We start from the raw sequence: 22,531 nt of genomic DNA, 5'->3' as shown, positions 1-22,531 counted from the left end.
CCCTTACCAGACTCATAAGCGTCTACAATCTTCTTTCTGAAGGCTTCAGAATGCTCCTTTGATCTCACCATGGTCTTTTCTCTCACTGCAACAGTCAGTCACTGTTGAAAGTATTCTTCGTTGAGGAGTGAGGCAAACTTTCTTCAGACCGATGTCAAAGACTGGTAGATGGCTACAAAAAGCATCTCACTAAAGTTATTTCAGCCAAAGGGGGTAACACTAGCTATTAGGTCTTCGTCAAACCCTTTCTTTTATCCCAGGCAATAGTAGGTGGTTTTATTTACCTGACATGTTTCGGCGGGAAGTTCCGCCTTCGTCAGAGGGTCACTGATGTTGGTGTGATGCGTCTTTATCAGCTGATGGATGAAGGCGTGACTCACCTGTCAGAATGCAAGGCGAGTCACGCCCTCTGCTGCCCATTCACTCTTCCAAGATGCTGTTCCAGGTCGTAGAGAGCATATATGCCCCCTCGTCCCTGTTGATGGTCCTCGGGCCCCGCTTACGGATCTCAATGGCCTCCCTGATCCAGAGCTGTCATTCTGACAGGTGAGTCACGCCTTCATCCACCAGCTGATAAAGACGCGTCACACCAACATCAGTGACCCTTTGACGAAGGCGGAAGTTCCCGCCGAAACATGTCAGGTAAATAAAACCACCTACTATTGCCTGGGATAAAAGAAAGGGTTTGACGAATATATAAGTGTAGGCAAAATGAACTCTATACAACTACTAGCTTTTAGGTGGTAGGGTGTCCTAACTTTTCCCTCAGTTAGAATATCCATTTTTGTTGCTAAATTTGGTTTAATGAGTAAAACAATGTTAATTTATGTTGTTTACCTGCAATTAAATCACATTCTTTTCCAGAGATAAAAAAAAAAAACAAGATCGAACATTGACATGTGAACTTAATATTTAATGGGGTGTCCTAATTTTTTCACGACTTTTTTTTTTACTCAGGCAATTCAATGCACTTAAAATCTTTTCTGTTACAAAAATAATGTTCCAAAAGCTATACATTATCGTAAGTTGATCATATTTTTATTCTTTAAATTTAAAGAGGAAACAATGATATGCAGAGGTGTGCTTATAATAATTTTATAGACAAATGATACTATTTACAGTGGCGGTAGAAAGTTGGAAGGGCATTTACATTTACATTTACTATATATATATATATAGTAGGGCTGTCAAAATTATCGCGTTAACGGGCGTTAAAATATTTGACGCAATTAACGCATGCACTGAATGAGCCTCTCTTGCAGTGCCTCAAACAGATTTCAATGACGCCGTTTATGGACATTAAGAGTGAAGAGAATGCCACCGGCCGCTTGGGGGCAGCGCAGCGCCATTCCATACTAATGTTATTCCTTCTAATAGTGGGAGAATTAGTAGTTGTGAGACGTTTATGCTGTTGCTTTGTGCTACACACATATTTCGGTAAGTTTGCTTTCTTTTAGTGGCAATTATGTGTCTCTTGTTGTATTTTGGGTAAGATATGCACAGAGATATACTATATCTGTTATATAGGCGAGTGGACACAGGCGTTCTTTGGGCTGCGCCGTTTATTGGCATAAGCTTCTGCAACTCCTTCACAACAAACAGAAGTATCATTTAGTGAAAGCACAACAAAAATAATATTGCTATCTCTCAAAAAAAATAATGTTCACAAAAAGAAAAGCACTTCAGTCTGTAGTAATGAGGCCCTATTCTCACACAGCTAAACAACAATGCAAAGTGAACTGGCATTACTCAGAGTTTGGTCACTCAATTCTTATTATTGTTATTTTTATTCTTCTTTTTATTATATTAACTCTACTTTTGATTGAAAATTGTGCACATTTTATGAAAACGAAAATATGAAGAAGGGTTTTAATATAAAATTACTATAACTTGTAACTATAACATTTATCTTTTATGAACTACAAGTCTTACTATCCGTGGATCACCTAAACAGAAAGAATGTTAATAATGCCATTTGTGGATTTTTTTGTTATAATAAACAAATACAGCACTTATGTACAGTATGTTGTATGTATATATCCGTCTTGTGTCTTATCTTTCCATTCCAACAATAATTTACAGAAAAATATGGCATATTTTAGAGATGGTTTGAATTGTGATTAATTACATTAATTTTTAAGCTGTAATTAACTCGATTAAAAATTTTAATCGTTTGACAGCCCTAATATATATATATATATATATATATATATATATATATATATGTGTATATATATATATATCAGGGGTCGCGTTAACCGAATATTTTCCGTCGTTGACCGGTTTTTTAAAACGGTGACGGAAAAAACTGAAGTCCATCCGTCATTTTGACAGGTTGCAATTCACACCCCAGACCACAGGGTGGCGAGTGAGCATATTAATTAGCTATTGTCTCTCTTGATGCATGACGTCGTTGGCCTTACTCGGAAAAATGTCAAGACAAGTGAGTGTTTTCCTGGCACGGCCAGACTGTTCTCCCTGTATTTTTCAAACACTGAGAGAAAAGTCTGGGACACAGCCTCTCGAGTAGGTACAAAATCAATCGACAAATCAGATTTGTTTATTTGCGTGACGTGTTCTTCACGAGCAACGTCACTCTTGCGCGCCGAAAGTAGTCTCTACAACAACACGGATGGCGAACGGGAGAGCTGAGAATATGTTCCAATCCGCGGTAAATTCAGTTTTAAATTAGCTAAAACACATCGACACGAGACATTGACAACAGTCTGTCTCGCGCTAGCCATGTTGAATAAACTCTGTTCTCCTCGTATGTTTACTTCCGCGCGCAAGTCCCTTGTCCTGCCCTCGTCGCTTTGCTAACGGCACATCTGCCCGTCGCTGATTGGTGCACTCCGCTGTCTGTTTGCCTCTTATTAAGCTTGTTCAGACAGAATATTAATTAAAAATGAATGAAAACTAAATACTATTGAATATGTCATTATTATCATTTTAAAAATGTAAGTGACGGGTAAAAATAGATTATGACCGGATTTTTATGACACTGTCAGTCAAAATGACAGACAACGAAAAAGCGCAACCTACTATTACCAGTATATCTATGAAAATAATGTGCAATAAAGTGTTAGAGAGCACTATTATTTTTTTTCTAAATTTTCATTCACTCATTTCACCACATCTAAGCCTGAAATTAAAACGTGAGCCTACTGATGGGTGTTGTTGTTGCTGTTGCAATTGAAAGTAGAATAAAATCACAAGACAGACATGTAAAATACTGCAGTAAGCTTTATTTCCCCCTGCCCCATCCCTTTTTTTTTCTTTTTTAAATTCATTTGATTTCTTCTCCCCACTCCAATAAGACTTGGCCTTATTCTGTTAGCTTTGCTTTTTGTTTTATCCGCAAAGGGTAAATCAGCATTCACAGTCGGTTTTTATGTTTTCAAACAGAACTTTTTTTGTTTTTTAAGTTTCGTTCATAAAGTAACTATTACAGTTTTGTTCTATACAGTTTTAAAAAATATAAAAGAAAAATAATACACATTCCATAAACATATTTCATATCGAGTCATTCTATATGAAATATATTTGACATGAATTCTTTCAGGTGAATGCATCTAAATCTGTCACATTCCCGTATGTGACACTAAAATTGTATTCAGCATAAACACAGGTCATTTATGGAGGAAAGACCCTCATCTTATTTCATCTCTCATGCTTCCTCGTGTCAATATACTGTAGTTCCCCACTCATGTATTATCTATTCTCCAAAACAAAATAAAAAACAACAACAAATTTAAATAACACAGCGACAGTGTATTTCATGCAAAACATAATCATGAAAATGTCAAAGAATGTCAAGTCACAATTATTTTTCATTCATGATGGAATATTGGAGTTAAGCTACATTACAATGTAACTTTTTTAAAATCTTGCAATTTAAGTTATTAGCTATAATTTCCCTTAACGAAAAAAAAACAAAAAAAAAATGATAGTCATCGTAAATATAAATGAGTTTTGTCAAAGTGCAGTACGTTTTGCCCCAAATCATTGTCATGTTAACAGCTTCAAAGACAATAATACAAAAAGATAAAAAAACAAACAAACATTAATACAGTCTCTCTCTCTATTCGTTGTTATTGATAGGTCAAATAGCCAATAAAGCTTTACTGAGAATCAGAATTGATAACAACACAAAAGTGTCATTGTAGAAATATGAGAAATGGATCACTAGAATACAGAAGCTGCCAGGTGCTGATTTTCTTGTTGAACAACTGCATAATTAGAACAAGTAAAAACAAAATGACAATCATCAATGCGATTGCTGCTTTCTGAAGTTTTGGGAGATTCTTTAGATAAAATATCTATTCTTTAATCAATTTTCTGTTCCTCACTCGAGTGGTAGTTGAACTGAAGCCTGACCTAAGGCAAAAGGCAGACTGAAACCTGGATCCTTTAGATAAAAACAGAGAATCCATCATTTTCACACATGTGGACAATTTAGAGGCCATCAATGTGTCTAATTGCAACTTGCAGTTTACATGCTAGCCCCTTCCGTGAGAAATTCTAAAAAGGAAATGAAGATATTAGCAGAGAAGTGAGGGTGAAACAAGGACAAAGTTTGAAGAAATGAGACAGTCTTCCTCTTATGAAAAGCCCAACGATAGAGGTTATTGAAGAGTCTCATGAATCAAACAACAATCAACATCAAATGTCCACTTCTTTGGGAAAAAATTCAAGTAAAATATATGTAACACTGAAACTCTTTCGTCCTATCTGCGGATTTGTGTGCCGTGTTGCCCAATTGGGCTATTTTCAAAGGCTTGGGCTATTTTCAAAGGCTCGTGGCGGGAGATGCTTTCTTCCAGCTGCATTTAATCTGACGTAATTATAGCTGGTATTTTAGCGCCTCACAGCGCCTGGAGCTTTGAATTGCACGTTATTTCTGATTTATAGGTGCACAGTCAAATTCAATAATAGTAATTCCAAAAACGTATTAAAATGCGTTATATAAACAGTATTTTTTTGTTGTTATTGTTTTGTTGTGTGGATTTCTTTCTGCTTTTGACACCAATCGCCAATTTTCCAGAATCCACTTCAAATCAGCTCTGGAAAATATTGTCAAGGTTGTACTTCAAGTTAGTGATTCATACAAGGGCGTCAGTAGGTTTTAAGAACAAGGGGGGCTTGTCCCCTAGGAGATGACCAGGATGAAAGTGAACGTAACGTACAGCACAAAACTTCACAAAAAGTTAACAAAGACTGATAATTAATCATTGTTATAACTATTGTAATTGTTGTCTTTTCAGTCTAATTTTTTAATACAGAAGAACAACGGGGGGGGGGGGGGGGTGGCTACAATTGACAGTTACTTGGTACATACAAGGTTCATGGATACATCATTCAAGAAAGTTTAGGGCAAGTGACTAATTTGGGTAATAATAAAAGAAAGAATATATATATATAAATATATATAAAGCTTTCTATGATATCCAATATCATATGTTAGTCTTTTGACGGTTATGAAAATACTCTAATATTGCAAATCTTGTTGACAAATTCTTCATTTTGCCATTTGAATCAAGGGTGTAGGTTTGGTCTCAACATTGGTAGGGACGATAACCCGCATGCACACTTTTTACTGGGGCCAGGACATTAATAAGACCAAACAGATTGGATGAAAAGGGGGCCCGGTAATTTTGGCACCCCAGTGATTCCATACATTTCTCACGAATATGAACCTAATCAATAGCATACCACACAAATGCTATTTTTAGACCGTGACGTCACCATTGTAACGCGGAAGTGGGTCAACATAGACACGCCCTCGCATACAATCCATGTTATTTCTGCTTGTTTTCTCCGGTAATCTTTCAAAAAAGAACACGCCGAGTAAACACTGCTGCTATGGAACTTGTAGAAATGACTTTACGACATATGAAGGATGTTTTCTTCATATGTTTGCCGAAACCAAAAACTCGGAGGAAAAAAAATGTGAAGAATGGATCAACTTGCGTGGACGTCCAAAAGACGAGCTTAACGCCAGCAAGGTGAAGCCATTCACATTTCATATGCAGTAAACATTTTTTGGGGGGCCACGGTTCTACAGAGGACAAAAAGGTAAGCCATTTTGATATGGTAAGTTCTTTTTTAGCGTGGCGTTTTGCCGTGCTGCTTCTGTCTGACAATGAATGACCCCAAAATCATTAAAATGGTATCTGACTGCCACTGTTGTTTCCTTTTTCTGTTGTAAAAAACAACTTTAGTAAGGAGGAAGTGTAAATAAATTGTAGAATTAAGATTTGTTATTGATGAAAAAAATTAAAAGCGTTCGTTGGCTGTCACAGAGTAGCATTCGTGATAGCTACACAAAAATAGCTATGTAAATTACCCCCAAGAAAGGTCAGAGACGTAAGACAACCAGAGGATATAATATAAAGATAGAAATGCTACCTCTGGATCAGGTCGGCTTTTTTTCCCGTCTTTTCAGCCCTCGACACTCAAGCCATCTCTTTAATTGCACATCTGTATGTTCTTCCACATCTTTACCAGTAAATTTGGCACCAGGGACATCATTTTTGGACAGAATTGGTAGGTTTAGCTCAGTAAACACCTCGTTCGTATACTATTTCCTTGCATTTACTATTAGGGACATACGGGAGGTTGACCCGCCTAGCAACAATTGCTAACGTCATGAATATTAATGAGCAAAGGTGACGTGTTGCTTGCGGTACACCATTGATAGGCCGATAATTTAAAATAAATCTACTTTCATGTGTATTGGTTCAGGTGATACACCGTTGAATCCAAACCTTTGTTTTCAAAAAACTACAAAAGAAACATTTTGAAAACTTCCAGAATAAATATCTGGATTTTATTAGCCAATTTAAATTGCAATATTTGAACATAACTTTATGTTCAAATTATATGAATATACACAATAAATACACGCTTGTTAATAATCTAAATAAATAAATGAATAGAATATATATATATAGAATATATATATAATATAAAAAACGTCTCAGTAAGGGTATAACGAAAATAAATAACGATGGAGCCTTCCTTCAAGTAAAACACTACCTTTTGCTTTTGCCAACCAGCACAGCCAAACTCAACAAAAAATGAAAACTCTTACCTTGATTATGATTAATGTATAATTATCTGAAAACATGTTCACATAGGCTGCAAATAAAAATATTTTCAAATAAATAATGTAGAAAATAAATCAATACATTTTAAATAATGCAAGTCATCAGCCAATCAAATGTGCGTTCAAGGGGAAAAGGGAAATGTGGCCAGTGAAAAGGGGTAAATGTATGTCTGAACATAATGTCAATCATTCACTTAATAATGGTAGGGTCAATTGTATACTTACAACATATGGGAAGACAATCTATCCTATATAACTGAACTTGCCTAACAGTTGATAGGGACAATTTGAGCATCATATAAAGTTGGTAGTGTTATGTCCCTACCTTCCATATGCAAACCTAGGCCCTTGATTTGAATGTACAATATAATACAACAGAATTGTTTCTGTTTGTTTGATTGTCCAAATACTTAGCAATGTAATCACATTTTAGAACTGAGCTAAGCAAATACGAGAGTAAGTCAATAAGCATCCGCAGTTTTTTAGATTTACTTATTTATCTGGACATGTGGCCAAATGTTAGCAAATGAGGCAATGAAGCCTTCATAGCAGCTTTGGCACATAAGTGACTAAGCACCCCTTGGTAATACTTTGGACAATTTTGAAAGAAAAAAATGTGACCACAAAGGACACAAACAATTTTGGAGGGCCACCAAATAAACAAAAGCCAATGCACTGAGAGCATCGTACCTTATGGCCAACTGTATTGCTAAAGCCAAGAAACCTCTCGCAATGGGCAAGATGAACTTATGATGGCTGCGACCAAGGTTATTTGCCGATCTACTATAACACTTAGAAGCTGAGGACTCCAGTTGATTCAGTGTATGGTGAGTTACATTTTTCCTGGACCCCTGTATTATATAGTCTATTTGGCAAAAGTTGAAATTCTGTAAATTTTACTGCTTTGGAAAGATCTATCGTGGATGGTTGTCTGTCTCAATGTAGGCCTACCTGCTAATATAGCGCTGACTAAATAATGATGTAGTCTGCCTTTTGCCCACAGTCAGCTGGGTAAGTCTGCACAAATCATCAAAAATAATTCAACAAACTCATTAATTTCAAACATCAACTGCAGCACTCAAGTAAAGATAAGATACCATTTACCTTGGGGAAAATGATGAATGTATAAGATATAGTATAACACAAAATCAAAAATCTTATTTTCATCCAGTTGCACTACCCCATCTATAAACTTTGTTATGATAAACACCTCATACATATATTTAATTTCATGTATTTATAGTAGATAAAGAAGCCAAAATATAACAATTGAGACAAGATCTTGAAATAAAGACACTAAAAAAAAACAAAAAATGAAAGAGGAGAAAATTGCACTTTGAAGTTTCCATATACTTTGTAAAAGTTGCAAGTCTTTTGTGACTTCATTTGTTTTAGTCAGATTTGACCCACAATTTGGTTTGATGGGAACTTGAATAATTTTGAATAAACAGCTCTTGAAACAATACAAAATCAGATAGCTGCTATGATCAGACAAAACATTGTCTGTGGAAAAACATGCCAGGAAACGGGCTGGATGACATGAATTAGTTAGACGACATATCCCCATAAAGAAAATAACATAAATAATGTAAACTAGGCAAGGTTTAAAAAGTTACACATACAGCGTTGGTTTTCCACGGTAGCAAAAATATAATTTCTATTTTATTTCCAAAACTAACCCGCCATTCATTCATTGGTTTCAACATTCGCAACCACCTCGACTACATTATGTGTTCATTTTGAAGTACATCAATGTGTAGCCCTATTATGCATTGGGCTAGTCAGAATGGCTTGCAGAGGTCATGCGAAAATATCCATGCTTAAAAACCATCTTAAATATATATTCATCTTATACTACGTCTCCAGAGAAGTTCATGACTGATATACACTTTCTTGCCTTGAGAGTCTCAACACATTGATTGCCCCTGAGCTCTGGAGTGTTCAACTAGAAGCATATTTTCATCCATCGCACATTTTCAGAATGGAATTTATTGCTGGAGATACCTTTTTCTATTTCTTTTCATTCCAAATTAGTAGAAATGAATCTAGCCTTTTTTTTCAGAACTTCAGTCCAGCCCATATTTTTTTCAATATTGTAATTATCATGCCATGCAGGTCAGCTAAAAATGCGCAGCAGCAAAGGTCAATGTAAAACTTATGACTTACGATGGGAGCTACAGTTAAGAACAAGACACTAGAAAAAATAAGCAGTACTTTTGATTTTGTAGTTCTGTAGTTTTGTAGTTAGTTTTGTAGTTGTATTATTATTTTTTAATGCCGAAAGTACATGTCTTTTGGCTAATCGACTACTATAGCATGAGCGGAGATCTGTCAGTGAAATATGATGCATTTGAAGTCCATGGTTTGGATGATAACAAATAATAAGATCATGTCATTTTGGCGGACGTTTCTGATGAATGAATAAATGAATGTGAGCTGCCTGCACTCTGCCAGCAGCTCTTTAAACCCAGTCCTCTTATTTTGCATAGTAGTGTAAATTCTACAATGGACATCTCCAGCAAACACTGATCTTAATTCAGCCTCACTGAATAGATCGCAACTCCTGTTGCAGGGTTTTGTCCAAGGCCATTGCTATTTACCAGGCAAGCTAATTAATAGGATCAATTAGTAAAATGATACTCCAGTCCCATCGATGAAGTCAGTGTGTCAGATCTGAAATGGGCACTTCCACTCCCTTGTTTTGCACACTTGGGAGTTACGTCTGGGTAGATAAGATGAAACTGCTTAGAAGCTCAGCTCTGAAAGAAAAACAGATAATAGAGAAAGTTAAAATTTTGAAATGGAGGGAAAGAAAACAAACAATAAATCACACAATGGTTTCATAAGGTGATTCTTCCAACATCATTTTAAAAAACAACATCCCGTAAAGGTGTAATGGTATGCTTCCCCGTTGGCCATTTTACGACATCAGGGCTCCAAGGCTTTTTTTTTTTTTACAGGGAGCACATTGGCTCCAATCATGATGCACAATGTAAATAAATATATGCACATTTCCACCATGTATCCATTTATGTTCATCTGCTTATCCCAGGTCAGGTTGTGGGGAAAGCACCTTCAACAAGAAATCCCCGGCTGCCTCTTCCCCACCGACCCCTTTCAGTCCTTCTGGGGGGACCCTGAATAATTTCCAAGGTTAGCCAAAAGACGCATGGGTGTCAAATGTACGGCCTGCCAGTCGTTCCTATTCGGCCTGCGGGGTTATTCTGCCTGACAGCCACTTTGTAGCTCGTTCAAACGGTCCATACAAAATCACATGCTTTTATTTTGACATTGGCGCCTTAAAATTTAGATTTATGATTTGTGTGATCAAGGGTGTGCACTACTGCACTTGGCTCACATCTGTGTCTGCAGGTATATTCGTTCATTCGCTCCCTCCTGGTCAAAATGGATTGGACATCAAGCACCGTCAATGGCAGCAAAATGAGTTAACAAGGAAGTGACCCAAAAATACCCCAAAACCAACAGGAAGTGACACTGAATCAACAGGAAGTAATGTGGAAATGCCCTAAAATCAACAGGAAGCAGAGCGGAAATCAATCAAAAATCAAAAGTGTTCAGGAAGTGGCCCCAAAATATCTTATCTTTTGCGTCACTTACATGTAATTTTAACTCATTGCCTGCCAATGACAACGATAGACGCCCAATTCATGTATACTGGAAGGACTTGCTGTGAATGCCAGTGCCATTAGCCAGTGAGTTATTTTCAGTGTTGGGCACGTTACTTTAAAAAAGTAATTAGTTATAGTTACTCACTACTTCTTCCAAAAAGTAACTGCGTTAGTAACTGAATTACTCTATAGTAAAAGTAACTAGTTACCAGGGAAAGTAACTATTTCCGTTACTTTAAAAAGAAGTTGTTGTATGTCAAAGAATTTGAAATTTTCTGAGCAGTATTCGAGTCAGTTGAATAGAGAAGAACAGACAGGTAGTTGTGTTATAGAACCTTGTAATATTTATTGCACCTCACCAGCAACAGATTTATCCTACATTTGAAGTGCAACAAAAATAAACAGATTTGAATTGCTTATCACAGATGTCGACAAAAGCTTTGCCCCAGGACATAAATTACACTTTACATGCACGTTCTTTCCCTTAATTTCGACCAACATGAAATACTGTTTATATCTCCACCTCGTAAAGGACAAATTTTCCTCTGAATGCTCTGCCATCATATCCCTCTGCATCTGTTTTGTGTGTGTGTGTTTGCCGCACGCACTCTTCCAGTTTGTGTGTGAAAACACCGGCTCTGGAGTCCATGTGCTATTAGGCTCGAGCATTTACGTCACAGAATGGGGGATCATGTGAGATTTGACAACAACGCAGCCATATTGGAAGCAGGTCTGGCTCGCGGGACATTAAAATTTAACTTCCCAGTTCGATAAAGAGACAAACTCATTACTAAGGCGAAGAACAGATATGTGATCAAACTTAAGGATGTAACAATGTTGACCCTTACGAGCAAGCCGAAGACAAATGGAGTAAAGATGTCGACGGGCTTCCACAATTACACGAAATGGACATTCTGCTGTATTTATTGCATGGTGTATGTTACTAAACTCATCAGCGATTCCGAAATTACAAATCGCTACAAAGCTATGAACAGTTTTGCTGCGGATGGGTGCAGGACCTGCACATTATGACCATATCAAACGGCAGCTCCATCGTTCTTGCAAAGTTAGGCTATGTGTGTTTATTATTTTCATTGCCATAAACATGAACGCACCCCAAGTCTTGGATGACAAATAAACAGAGCAGAGTAGACTCGCTAGGGCTGGTAGTTTCTTCAATTTATTCAAAGTAAGTAACGCACCGCTTTTGACCGTCAATAACGGTAACGGTGTTGTAACGGCAGAAAAAAATAATTAGTTAGATTAGTCCATTACTGAAAAAATAACGCCGTTATGTAACGTCGTTATTTATAACGACGTTATTCCCAGCACTGAATATGACCACATTAACCTTGAACTAGCTTAGCCACTCCAGTGCCCTGAAAATTATAAATAACTAACTGCACAGAATTTGTTAAATTCAACTCCACCGACTAATTAAACCCCCGCTAACTCGAAGATTCAGCCTGATGTTAAAAATTCTGAACTTACCCTTTAAAGATTGCCATGCTGAATCAAAGGTAAATTGTAACAAGTCATTTTAAGATAGACATAGACCATAGACTTCATAATGATATTGATGGGTCAGATTCGACCTTCAGTGCACCACATCTTCAAGTAAGGGGCAATCCCGCAATCCGCTTCAGTCATTCGCAGTCGGTCGCAGCGATACATGCAGCGATCCAATGCCGGATTTATGTCAAAAAGTACAAAAGCTGTATAGCATACAAACAGGAAGGATTGTCTCAGGAGTGATTTGTGTGAGGATTCAAGGTCCATCCATCCATCCATCCATCCATCCATCCATCCATCCATCCATCCATCCATCCATCCATCCATCCATCCATCCATCCATCCATCCATCCATTATCTTCCGCTTATTCCGGGGTCGGGTCGCGGGGGCAGCAGCTTCAGCAGGGAAGCCCAGACTTCCCTCTCCCCAGCCACTTCAGCCAGCTCCTCCGGCGGGATTCGATGGCGCTCCCAGGCCAGCCGAGCGACATAGTCTCTCCAGCGTGTCCTGGGTCGACCCCGGGGCCTCCCGCCAGTGGGACATGCCCGGAACACCTCTCCAGGGAGGTGTCCAGGAGGCATTCGAACCAGATGCCCGAGCCACCTCAACTGGCTCCTCCTTGAGTCATCACCTTATCGTGGTGGAGGGGTTTGCGTGTCCCAATGATCCTAGGAGCTATGTTGTCTGGGGGCTTTAAGCCCCTGGCAGGGTCACCCATGGCAAACAGGTCCTAGGTGAGGGGCCAGACAAAGAATGGCTCACAAGACCCCTTATGATGGAGAAAATTACAGGATCCAAGTTTCCCTTGCCCAGACGCGGGTTACCGGGGCCCCCCCTGGAGCCAGGCCTGGGGGTGGGGCTCGAAGGCGAGCGTCTGGTGGCCGGGCCTTTTCCCATGGGGTCCGGCCGGGCACAGCCCGAAAAGGCAACGTGGGTCCGCCTTCCCATGGGCTCACCACCTGTGGGAAGGGCCAAAGGGGTCGGGTGCGTAGCAATTTGGACGGCAGCCAAAGGCGGGGGCCTTGGCAGTCCGACCCCCGGCTACAGAAGCTAACTCTTGGGACATGGAATGTCACCTCTCTGGCGGGGAAGGAGACCGAGCTGGTGTGTGAGGCAGAGAAGTTCCAACTAGATATAGTTGGATTCTCCTCCACACACAGTTTGGGTTCTGATACCAGTCCTCTCGAGAGGGGTTGGACCCTCTTCCACTCTGGAGTTGCCCACGGTGAGAGGCGCCGAGCAGGTGTGGGCATACTTATTGCCCCCAGGCTTGGTGCCTGTACGCTGGGGTTTACCCCAGTAGACGAGAGGGTAGCCTCCCTCCGCCTTCGGGTGGGGGGACGGGTCCTGACTGTTGTTTGTGCTTATGCACCAAACAGCAGTTCAGAGTACCCACCCTTTTTGGAGTCCTTGGAGGGTGTGCTGGAGAGTTCCCCCTCTGGGGACCTCCTCGTTCTGCTGGGGGACTTCAAAGCTCATGTGGGCAATGACAGTGAGACCTGGATGGGCGTGATTGGGAGGAACGGCCCCCCCGATCAGAACCCGAGCGGTGTTCTGTTATTGGACTTCTGTGCTCGTCACGGATTGTCCATAACGAACACCATGTTCAAACATAAGGGTGTCCATATGTGCACTTGGCACCAGGACACCCTAGGCCGCAGTTCGATGATCGACTTTGTGATCGTGTCATCGGACTTGCGGCCGCATGTTTTGGACACTCGGGTGAAGAGAGGGGCGGAGCTGTCAAATGATCACCACCTGGTGGTGTGTTGGCTCCGATGGTGGGGGAAGATGCTGGTCAGACCTGGCAGGCCCAAACGTATTGTGAGGGTCTGCTGGGAACGTCTGGCAGAATCCCCTGTCAGAAAGGGCTTCAACACCCACCTCCGGCAGAACTTCTCCCTTGTCCCGGGGGAGGTGGGGGACATTGAGTCCGAGTGGACCATGTTCCGCACCTCCATTGTTGAGGCGGCCGATCGGAGCTGTGGCCGTAAGGTGGTTGGTGCCTGTCGTGGCGGCAATCCCCGAACCCGCTGGTGGACACCAGTGGTAAGGGATGCCGTCAAGCTGAAGAAGGAGGCCTATCGGGCCTTTTTGGCCTGTGGGACTCCTGAGGCAGCTGACAGGTACCGGCTGGCCAAGCGGACTGCGGCTTCAGCGGTCGCCGAGGCAAAAACTCGGACATGGGAGGAATTCGGCGAGGCCATGGAAAACGACTTCCGGACGGCTTCGAGGAAATTCCGGTCCACCATCCGGCGTCTGAGGAGAGGAAAGCAGTGCACCATTAACACTGTGTATAGTGAAGATGGTGTACTGCTGACCTCGACTCGGGACGTCGTGAGTCGGTGGGGAGAATACTTCGAAGCCCTCCTCAATTCCACCGACACGCCTTCCTTTGAGGAAGGAGAGTCTGGGGACTCTGAGGTGGGCTCTTCAATCTCTGGGGTTGAAGTCACTGAGGCGGTTGGTAAGCTCCTCGGTGGCAAGGCCCCGGGGGTAGATGAGATCCGCCCGGAGTTCCTAAAGGCTCTGGATGTTGTAGGGCTGTCATGGCTGACACGCCTCTACAACATCGCGTGGACATCGGGGACAGTGCCTCTGGATTGGCAGACCGGTGTGGTGGTCCCCCTTTTTAAAAAGGGGGACCGGAGGGTGTGTTCCAATTATAGAGGGATCACACTCCTAAGCCTCCCCGGTAAAGTCTATTCAGGGGTGCTGGAGAGGAGGGTCCGTCGGCTCTACACCCTCGGCAGGGTCCTCGAGGGTGCATGGGAGTTCACCCAACCAGTCTACATGTGTTTTGTGGATTTGGAGAAGGCGTTCGACCGTGTGCCTAGGGGAGTCCTGTGGAGGGTGCTCCGGGAGTACGGGGTACCGAGCCCCTTGGTAAGGGCTGTTCGGTCCCTGTACGACCGGTGTCAGAGTCTGGTCCGCATTGCCGGCAGTAAGTCGAATTCGTTCCAAGTGAGGATTGGACTCCGCCAAGGCTGCCCTTTGTCACCGATTCTGTTCATAATTTTTATGGACAGAATTTCTAGGCGCAGCCAAAGCGTTGAGGGTGTCCGGTTTGGTGGCCTCAGCATTGCATCTCTGCTTTTTGCAGACGATGTGGTGCTGTTGGCTTCATCAAGCCATGACCTCCTACTTTCACTGGGGCGGTTTGCAGCTGAGTGTGAAGCGGTTGGGATGAAGATCAGCAACTCCAAATCCGAGACCATGGTCCTCAGCCGGAAAAGGGTGGCATGCCCTCTCCGGGTCGGGGATGAGATCCTGCCCCAAGTGGAGGAGTTCAAGTATCTTGGGGTCTTGTTCACGAGTGAGGGTAGGAGGGAGCGGGAGATTAGGCGGATCGGAGCAGCGTCTGCACCAGTCCGTTGTGGTGACAAAGGAGCTGAGCCAAAAGGCGAAGCTCTCGATTTACCGGTCGATCTACGTTCCTACCCTTACCTATGGTCACGACCCACAGCTCGTGACCGAAAGAACAAGATCACGGATAAAAGCGGCCGAAATGAGTTTCCTCCGCAGGGTGTCCGGGCTCTCCCTTAGAGATCGGGTGAGAAGCTCGGTCATCCGGGAAGGGCTTGGTGTCGAGCCGCTATTCCTCCGCGTTGAGAGGAGCCAGTTGAGAGGATTCAAGGTAATTATTATATTTTTCGTACCATGCAAGCATGTTGTGAAAAAAATCAATAGGAGAAATTAGCTGCTACAGCACTGGCATTATATTTCGCAATATTCATGTAAAACAAATGCTACCTGCACTGTTTTTTGCTTTTAACCAAGAATCGAGACTCTTTTACATCCATATCAATGAAGAAATCAGGGATTTATTCACAAGAATTTTCGCCGGACAAGCTGTTTACACATGGCGGCCGACTCACTGACTGACAGATTGGAGTCGTATTTCGACATATTTACGTAAAATAAATGCTAACTGCACGTTTTTGTTTTGCTTTTCACCAAGACTGGAGACTGTTTTACGTCCATATCTATAAAGACTTCAGGGATTTAAGCATTTATTCACAAGAATTTTCGTCAGACAAGCTGTTTACACATGGTGGCCGCCACATTGACTGACAGACTAGCATCGTACTTTGAAATATTTACGTAAAATAAATGCTAACTGCATGTTTTTTTTTTTTTGCTTTCAACCAAGAATGGAGACTGTTTTGCGTCCATATCTATAAAGAATTCAAGGATTTAAGCATTTATTCACAAGAATTTTCACCGGAAAAGCTCTGTTTACATATGGCAGCCGCCACATTGACTGACAGACTAGTATCGTTCTTCGATATATTTACATAAAATAAATGGTACCTGCACATTTTTTTTTTGCTTTTGACCAAGAATCGAGACTGTTTTACATTCATATTTATATAAAATTAATGGATTTAAGCATTTATTTACAAGAATTTTCACCAGAAAAGCTCTGTACATATGGCGGCCGCAACATTGACTGACAAACTAGCATCGTTCTTCGACATATTTACGTAAAATAAATGATACCAGCACATTTTTTTTTTGCTTTTAACCAAGAATCGAGACTATTTTACATTCTTATCTATAAAGAATTCAGGGATTTAAGGATTTATTCACAAGAATTTGCACCGGAAAAGCTGTTTACATATGGCGGCCGCCAAATAGACTGACAGACGAGCATCGTACTTCGACATATTTACGTAAAATAAATGCTGACTGCACGTATTTTTTTGTTGTTGCTTTTTTTGCTTATAGATATAGACTGTTTTACATCCATATCTATAAAGAATTCAGGGATTTAAGCATTTATTCACAAGAATGTTAACAAAAAAAAGCTCTTTGTCTGTGATTGTTTTTTTTTGTTATTTGTTTTTTTTTTGCTTTTAACTAAGACTGGAGACTGTTTTACGTCCATATCCATAAAGAATTCAGGGATTTAAGCATTTATTCACAAGAATGTTAACAAAAAAAAGCTCTTTGTCTGTGATTCCACTCATTCAGCTTTAACGGCCACACCAACAGTGGAGGCCCCCATTAATCAGACCCGCGCCCTGTGTCCTGTCATTATCATTATGAAGTCTATGCATAGATATACAATTTCTTTAAAAAAAAATATTACTATGTATCTTTCATGTTTTTTGTGTGTCAACGGAGTGTTGAGTTTGACCTAATAATTTATCGTGTTCGCGCCACTAACTTTAGCATGTTATGTTACGGGGAGAACATTTGGGCATATTTTATTACGCATCACGTGCTTTAATGCGTACTTGGACTGTCTAAAGCGTGTAGTCGTCTGTCAAAGTTCATTTGAAATGGTTGGAAACCCTTTTTTTGTTTGTTTTTAAATTAAGCCTTTGAATTTGTACAGAGAAATGCTTTTGGAGTATTCATTGACAACAACTTGAAGAAGAGAAGACCAACATTTTTTTTTCGTCCAAAACACGAAAACAACACTGCTTCCAAGTCGCAGCAGAAAAAGCCTTGATTAATTTGCTTTCTTAAAAGTTTCCCAAGCTTTGAGACACTCAAAAACACCTCTACCAGCTAAGCCCAAATAATATCTCAAAATACTTTGGGTGAACGACATTTAACTCTTTATGTTCTGGCTTGAGCAAGAAATAGAGCCCTTTTTTACAGTTGCCATAATCTCCTTAAAATGACAAGTCTTTGTTGAGCAACAATAAAAAACAAATGCATTCATGCTCAGGCTCGCAGTGTTCGGCTTGCTGTTTGAGGTCAAGAAATGCAGCGACATCATCACTTCAAAATTTGGAAGGGGGCTCCTGTTATATGCATATGGCTGCGGGACCTTTAGTGTGAAAATACCAATGACATAGAAACAATTATAATATACTTTGCTTACTTGAAAAGGGGGATTTCCTTCCATCTTCCTTTCGTCCTCCTCATTTTGATGACCCTCATCATCTTCCTCTCTTGCTGCCCAGTTGACAGTGCAGTTCGAACACATCTTATCAAACATTTTTCTCCAAATACAAAATGTTTTTCCCATTCAGGATCTCTGATGTTTTCTCTGTGTTTCTCCTCCTTGAAAAGGTGCCAAGTTGATATATACTGAATTTGCTGTTCATTGTGAAGGGCAGGATTACATTCACATCTCACTTTAACATAAACGAATTCTACACACCTCTGATGATATGGTAGGTTTAATGATGTAAAAAAGGAGACCAGAATAAGTATACAACACACACCCATGGGATATGAGATTATGTGGTTGCATAAGTGCACACACCCTCTATTATTGGAAACAGGGCTGCGTTCAAAATGAACAAATGTATCACAGTTGCCCCCATTTAAACTGCCTTTGATTAACCTAGAAAACATTTCAGATGTTCTGGTATGTTTTTGCTGACATCCTTTTTCTTTGGAGTGGAAACAAAGATGCTAACACTGACAGATTTTGTGAATTGTTTATTACTGCTCCCGATTTGACAAAGATTTGATCAATTTCTATCTGAAAAAAAAAAAAACCTGAGATGACAGCACTACGATAGCCTTGCAAGCAAGACTGAACTTCACGATTCATTGATTCATCATGCAGTTCCATCTTGCAAATCTCAACTTCTTGTAGATTAATCGATCAATCAATAAGAGTCATCCATTTCTGATGTTTTGTCGGAAATGCACCTAATTTCCTCATTAAAAGAAGAGCAAAGAACGTCACGAAAAGCTTTTTTAACAGGAAACGATGTTTTTGGTCTTCAGCGAACAAATACATCATACTGTTGCGAGCAGAGGCGTAGCAAGGGTCCCCGGGGGCCCCAGGCAACAAGCATCATGGGGCCCTTCAAGCGTGTGCAGGTAAGGGGAACAGTTGGACTTGGAGCAAATTGCTCCAAATCCAACTGTCCCTCTTACTTGCACATGTATATGTGGAAAGGCTTTACACATACCGTAGTCTACTGACTAGCTGGTAAGTTATATTGCTTTTACTTAGTAAGGATAACATTCTGGCATAGAAGTGAATCATGTAACATCTTATCAGTTTGGCTGATCAGTGTGTATGTTGATTCTAAACACTGATTTTACGTTCTAGGTAAGATCTTTATGTATGAAGAAAAGCTAGCATGCTGCAATGCTGTTAGCAAACGCTAACAAGCTAGTTACAACAAGTCAAGGCAGTTAATTAGTTTAGGACATAAAAATACTACGACTACTACTACTACTAGTCTGCAGTGCTTTTACTACATTCTTTTTTTTTTCTTTCTTTCTTCGCTTCCAGAAGGATAACTTCTCTTCATTTTGCCAATTAAAAAAAGGCCAGATCACTGCCCACTCTCACTCTGAGTCACGTGACACACATACATACTCACACTGTATAATGAACACAAAGGTGGGGGGGTGCGAGTGCGTGCTGCGTGCGATCATCCTGGCCATAAAAGTGGCGAAAACTAAGCACTTTACACTTACTCATATGGATGTACTTACATTTGTTCATGGACGCACACATCAGGTGGCCGTCCTCTGCTCGAAATGCGCACCTTACGCCTATTCTCGCTCCCAGAATACGCAGCGCTTGTGACGTATGACAATATCAGGACTGGTTCCTATGGGAACGTATGGATACCCAATGAACCTTGCTAAAATGAGTATTGAAATTTCTAATAAAATCGTTTAAGATTATTTTAGATGCATACGTTATATTTTTCTTATAGAGTATTCGACAAGGAATACGATAGACTCATTAATAGACTTTCTTGGAAAAATCACCATTTATTTAAGTAGTCACATGAATAATGAGGTAGCCTGTGAAAATCAACTTAAAACAACTCGGCAAGGACTTTCCAGACAGTACTTGGTGAGTAACTCTTTAAACAATCATGTGGTGTTAATAGCTGGTTGAACTTTCTTAAACATGTGTAATCTACATGACATGGTTAATACTGATTGGGATTGATAACAGAATCGTTAGATAATCTGCAAAATGATTCCATGGTATTGAAACACTCCCAACACTTGTTGATGCGACAGTGCAGTAAAGCTATGTGTGCTAAATCTGTTGGCCCTGTGGGGGCCCCTGCTGGCTGGGGGCCCTAGGCAATTGCCTGCGTATGCCTAATGGGACGCTACGCCTCTGGTTGCGAGCAAATTAGGGGAAGGAGAGGCAGAGCTTAGGGGTGGGCTGGGGGTGCAGTCATATCGTGCCTCTAGGGGGCGTAAAGGGGGCGTGGTTAAGCGAGGGAAGGGTTCAAATGAATATGTATGATGATATGCGAGCTGTAATATTATTATTTATTATTATTATATTACTATTATTATAATTTAAACATTGTCCAAAAAAGTAAAGTTTTCAAATATCCCTACGGATGGATGGGCCCGCCAAAAATATTTTTAAAAATGTCACTAGCTCCCCCCCAGCCCACACATCGGACGATCGTCTTGAGAAGTGTGGAGGGGCCCACTAATAAACATGTAATAACACCCCACTCCCCAGGCTACGGACATTAACCTCGGGGGGATTGATCGATTAATCTACAAGAAGTTGAGATTTACAAGATGGAACTGCATGATGAATCAATGAATCGTGAAGTTCAGTCTTGCTTGCAAGGCTATCGCAGTGCTGTCATCTCAGTTTTTTTTTTTTTTTTTCAGATAGAAATTGGTCAAATCTTCGTCAAATCGGGAGCAGTATATACGCATCACACCCAGGCCATATTCACATTTGTTCCACCAATGAACTATCTGCTTGATTACTATGGCACAATGCAAAGGGCCTTTGGCTTTTTTGCCAAGAAACAATATTTTCGCGAATGTGACAAAAAAGAGCCATCATTCAATCAGCAGGCGTGGTTTTTTTGTTCAGGTTCTTCCCATGAAACGGGCCTCGACTGAGTCTTTCCCAGATTGATATGTGAAACATAGTCGTAGTGGATATATGGAACAATCAATCTAGCGTGTCCCATTAGCACGACTATGCTTAACTGTGGAATTTCTATTTATGATGATCACTGTTGTTTTTAGACCAAAAACACCTTTGAGAAGTAGAAACTGCAATTTCTGGAGAAATTCCAATGGGAGCTTTGCTGTGGTAGATAAAAGTCTTAAGACCCGCCCAATTGATTTTGGAGTGTTTTGGAGTCACTTCCTGTTGATTTGGGGACATTTCGCAGACACATCCTGTTGATATCAGGTAACTTTCTGATGATTTAGGGAAATTTTGGGGACACGTCCTGTAGCTTTCATGTCATTTCCTTTTGGTATTTTGATGTACATTACCATCAATGGCTTGGACATAGATTGATGTTAATGGCATGGACGTACATAGCTGTCAATGGCATCGACATGCATGGCTGTCAATTGCGTTACTTGGGCGCCAGTTGGCTGTCATGGTAAGCGGACAAAAATCACAAGTTATGTGTTTGTTTGTATGTTTTCCAGCCATTGAAAAATGAATGGGAAATTTGGACGTGCATGGCTGTCAATGGCATCCCATTAGAATTGAATGAGCAGGTTTTTGCCAAATTCTGTATACAACTTTCATGCCCCTTTCCTTTCCTGAATTCTTGATGTATAAATTACCTGATTTGGTCAAAAATTTTCAGACTAGATACATTTTTTTTTTTTTTTAAACCCACGTTTACAGGCAAACAGAAAATTTTGGGGGGGGTCATTCAAAAATTTCCCTGTATCACGCGAGAATTCTGGTCATTTGGACATTTGAACGATGTAACGGCCGGTCAAAGAGTCTGGGCTGTGCGGCACGCCCCCCCAAAAAACGCAGAGAATAAGATGGTAAAATAATAAAGTTGAAAAATTTTATTAGATGGGCTTTTGTCCTGCATAGCTCCCATCTAATTATGGCAAAAAATGAAGAATTCTGCAAAAGCCCATTCGAAATATATCAATCGCAAGTGGGCGAATGTTTTATCGACCTAGGAAAACGAGTTTGAAAAATACAAAGCCTCATAGAATGTCTTTACTTTGGAGTTAATCAGAGGCACTTAAAATGGTGGCGGCAGGTGTCTACTGGCTAATTTTGAACAAAGCCACATTCTCAGTCACTGTTTGAGGGGGTTTGCATACATGTGCAATTACTGTACATAAGATTTGCCGTGTATTTTCATTTCCCTCTCAAAAAGATTTTGTTTTCCCTGTTGTGTTGTACAGGTGACAGGACACCCTACTGGTGAATATTGGTCTCATTTTTAATATCGCAAAAACCTGGCATTTTAAAAGAGGTGTGTCCAGATTTTTTATATTAACCGTAAAATGATGAGAAAAGTGGTTTGGCGAGGAAAAACTCAGTCAGACAAACAACAAGATTTACAAAGAGGGATATGGTATTCA

At 40.5% G+C, this 22,531-nt stretch overlaps 1 protein-coding gene across 1 annotated transcript in view; it reads right to left on the bottom strand.

Annotated features, from left to right (window-relative positions):
* Window positions 1–2,288: 2,288 nt before the first annotated feature.
* The window catches only part of LOC130932122 (potassium voltage-gated channel subfamily C member 1-like), a 119,526-nt gene continuing 99,283 nt past the window's right edge, over window positions 2,289–22,531 (bottom strand). Inside the window, exon 5 of the mRNA XM_057861537.1 lies at window positions 2,289–9,867. Coding sequence (XP_057717520.1) covers window positions 9,854–9,867 — 14 coding nt within the window. The 3' untranslated portion in view covers window positions 2,289–9,853. The remainder of the gene's footprint in view (window positions 9,868–22,531) is intronic.

This window comes from Corythoichthys intestinalis, chromosome 16, assembly GCF_030265065.1.
Source record: "Corythoichthys intestinalis isolate RoL2023-P3 chromosome 16, ASM3026506v1, whole genome shotgun sequence".
In the NCBI taxonomy this organism is placed as follows: Eukaryota; Metazoa; Chordata; class Actinopteri; order Syngnathiformes; family Syngnathidae; genus Corythoichthys; species Corythoichthys intestinalis.
The sequence above is the reverse complement of the archived record's forward strand: the minus strand, read 5'-3'. Positions and strand labels throughout refer to the sequence as shown.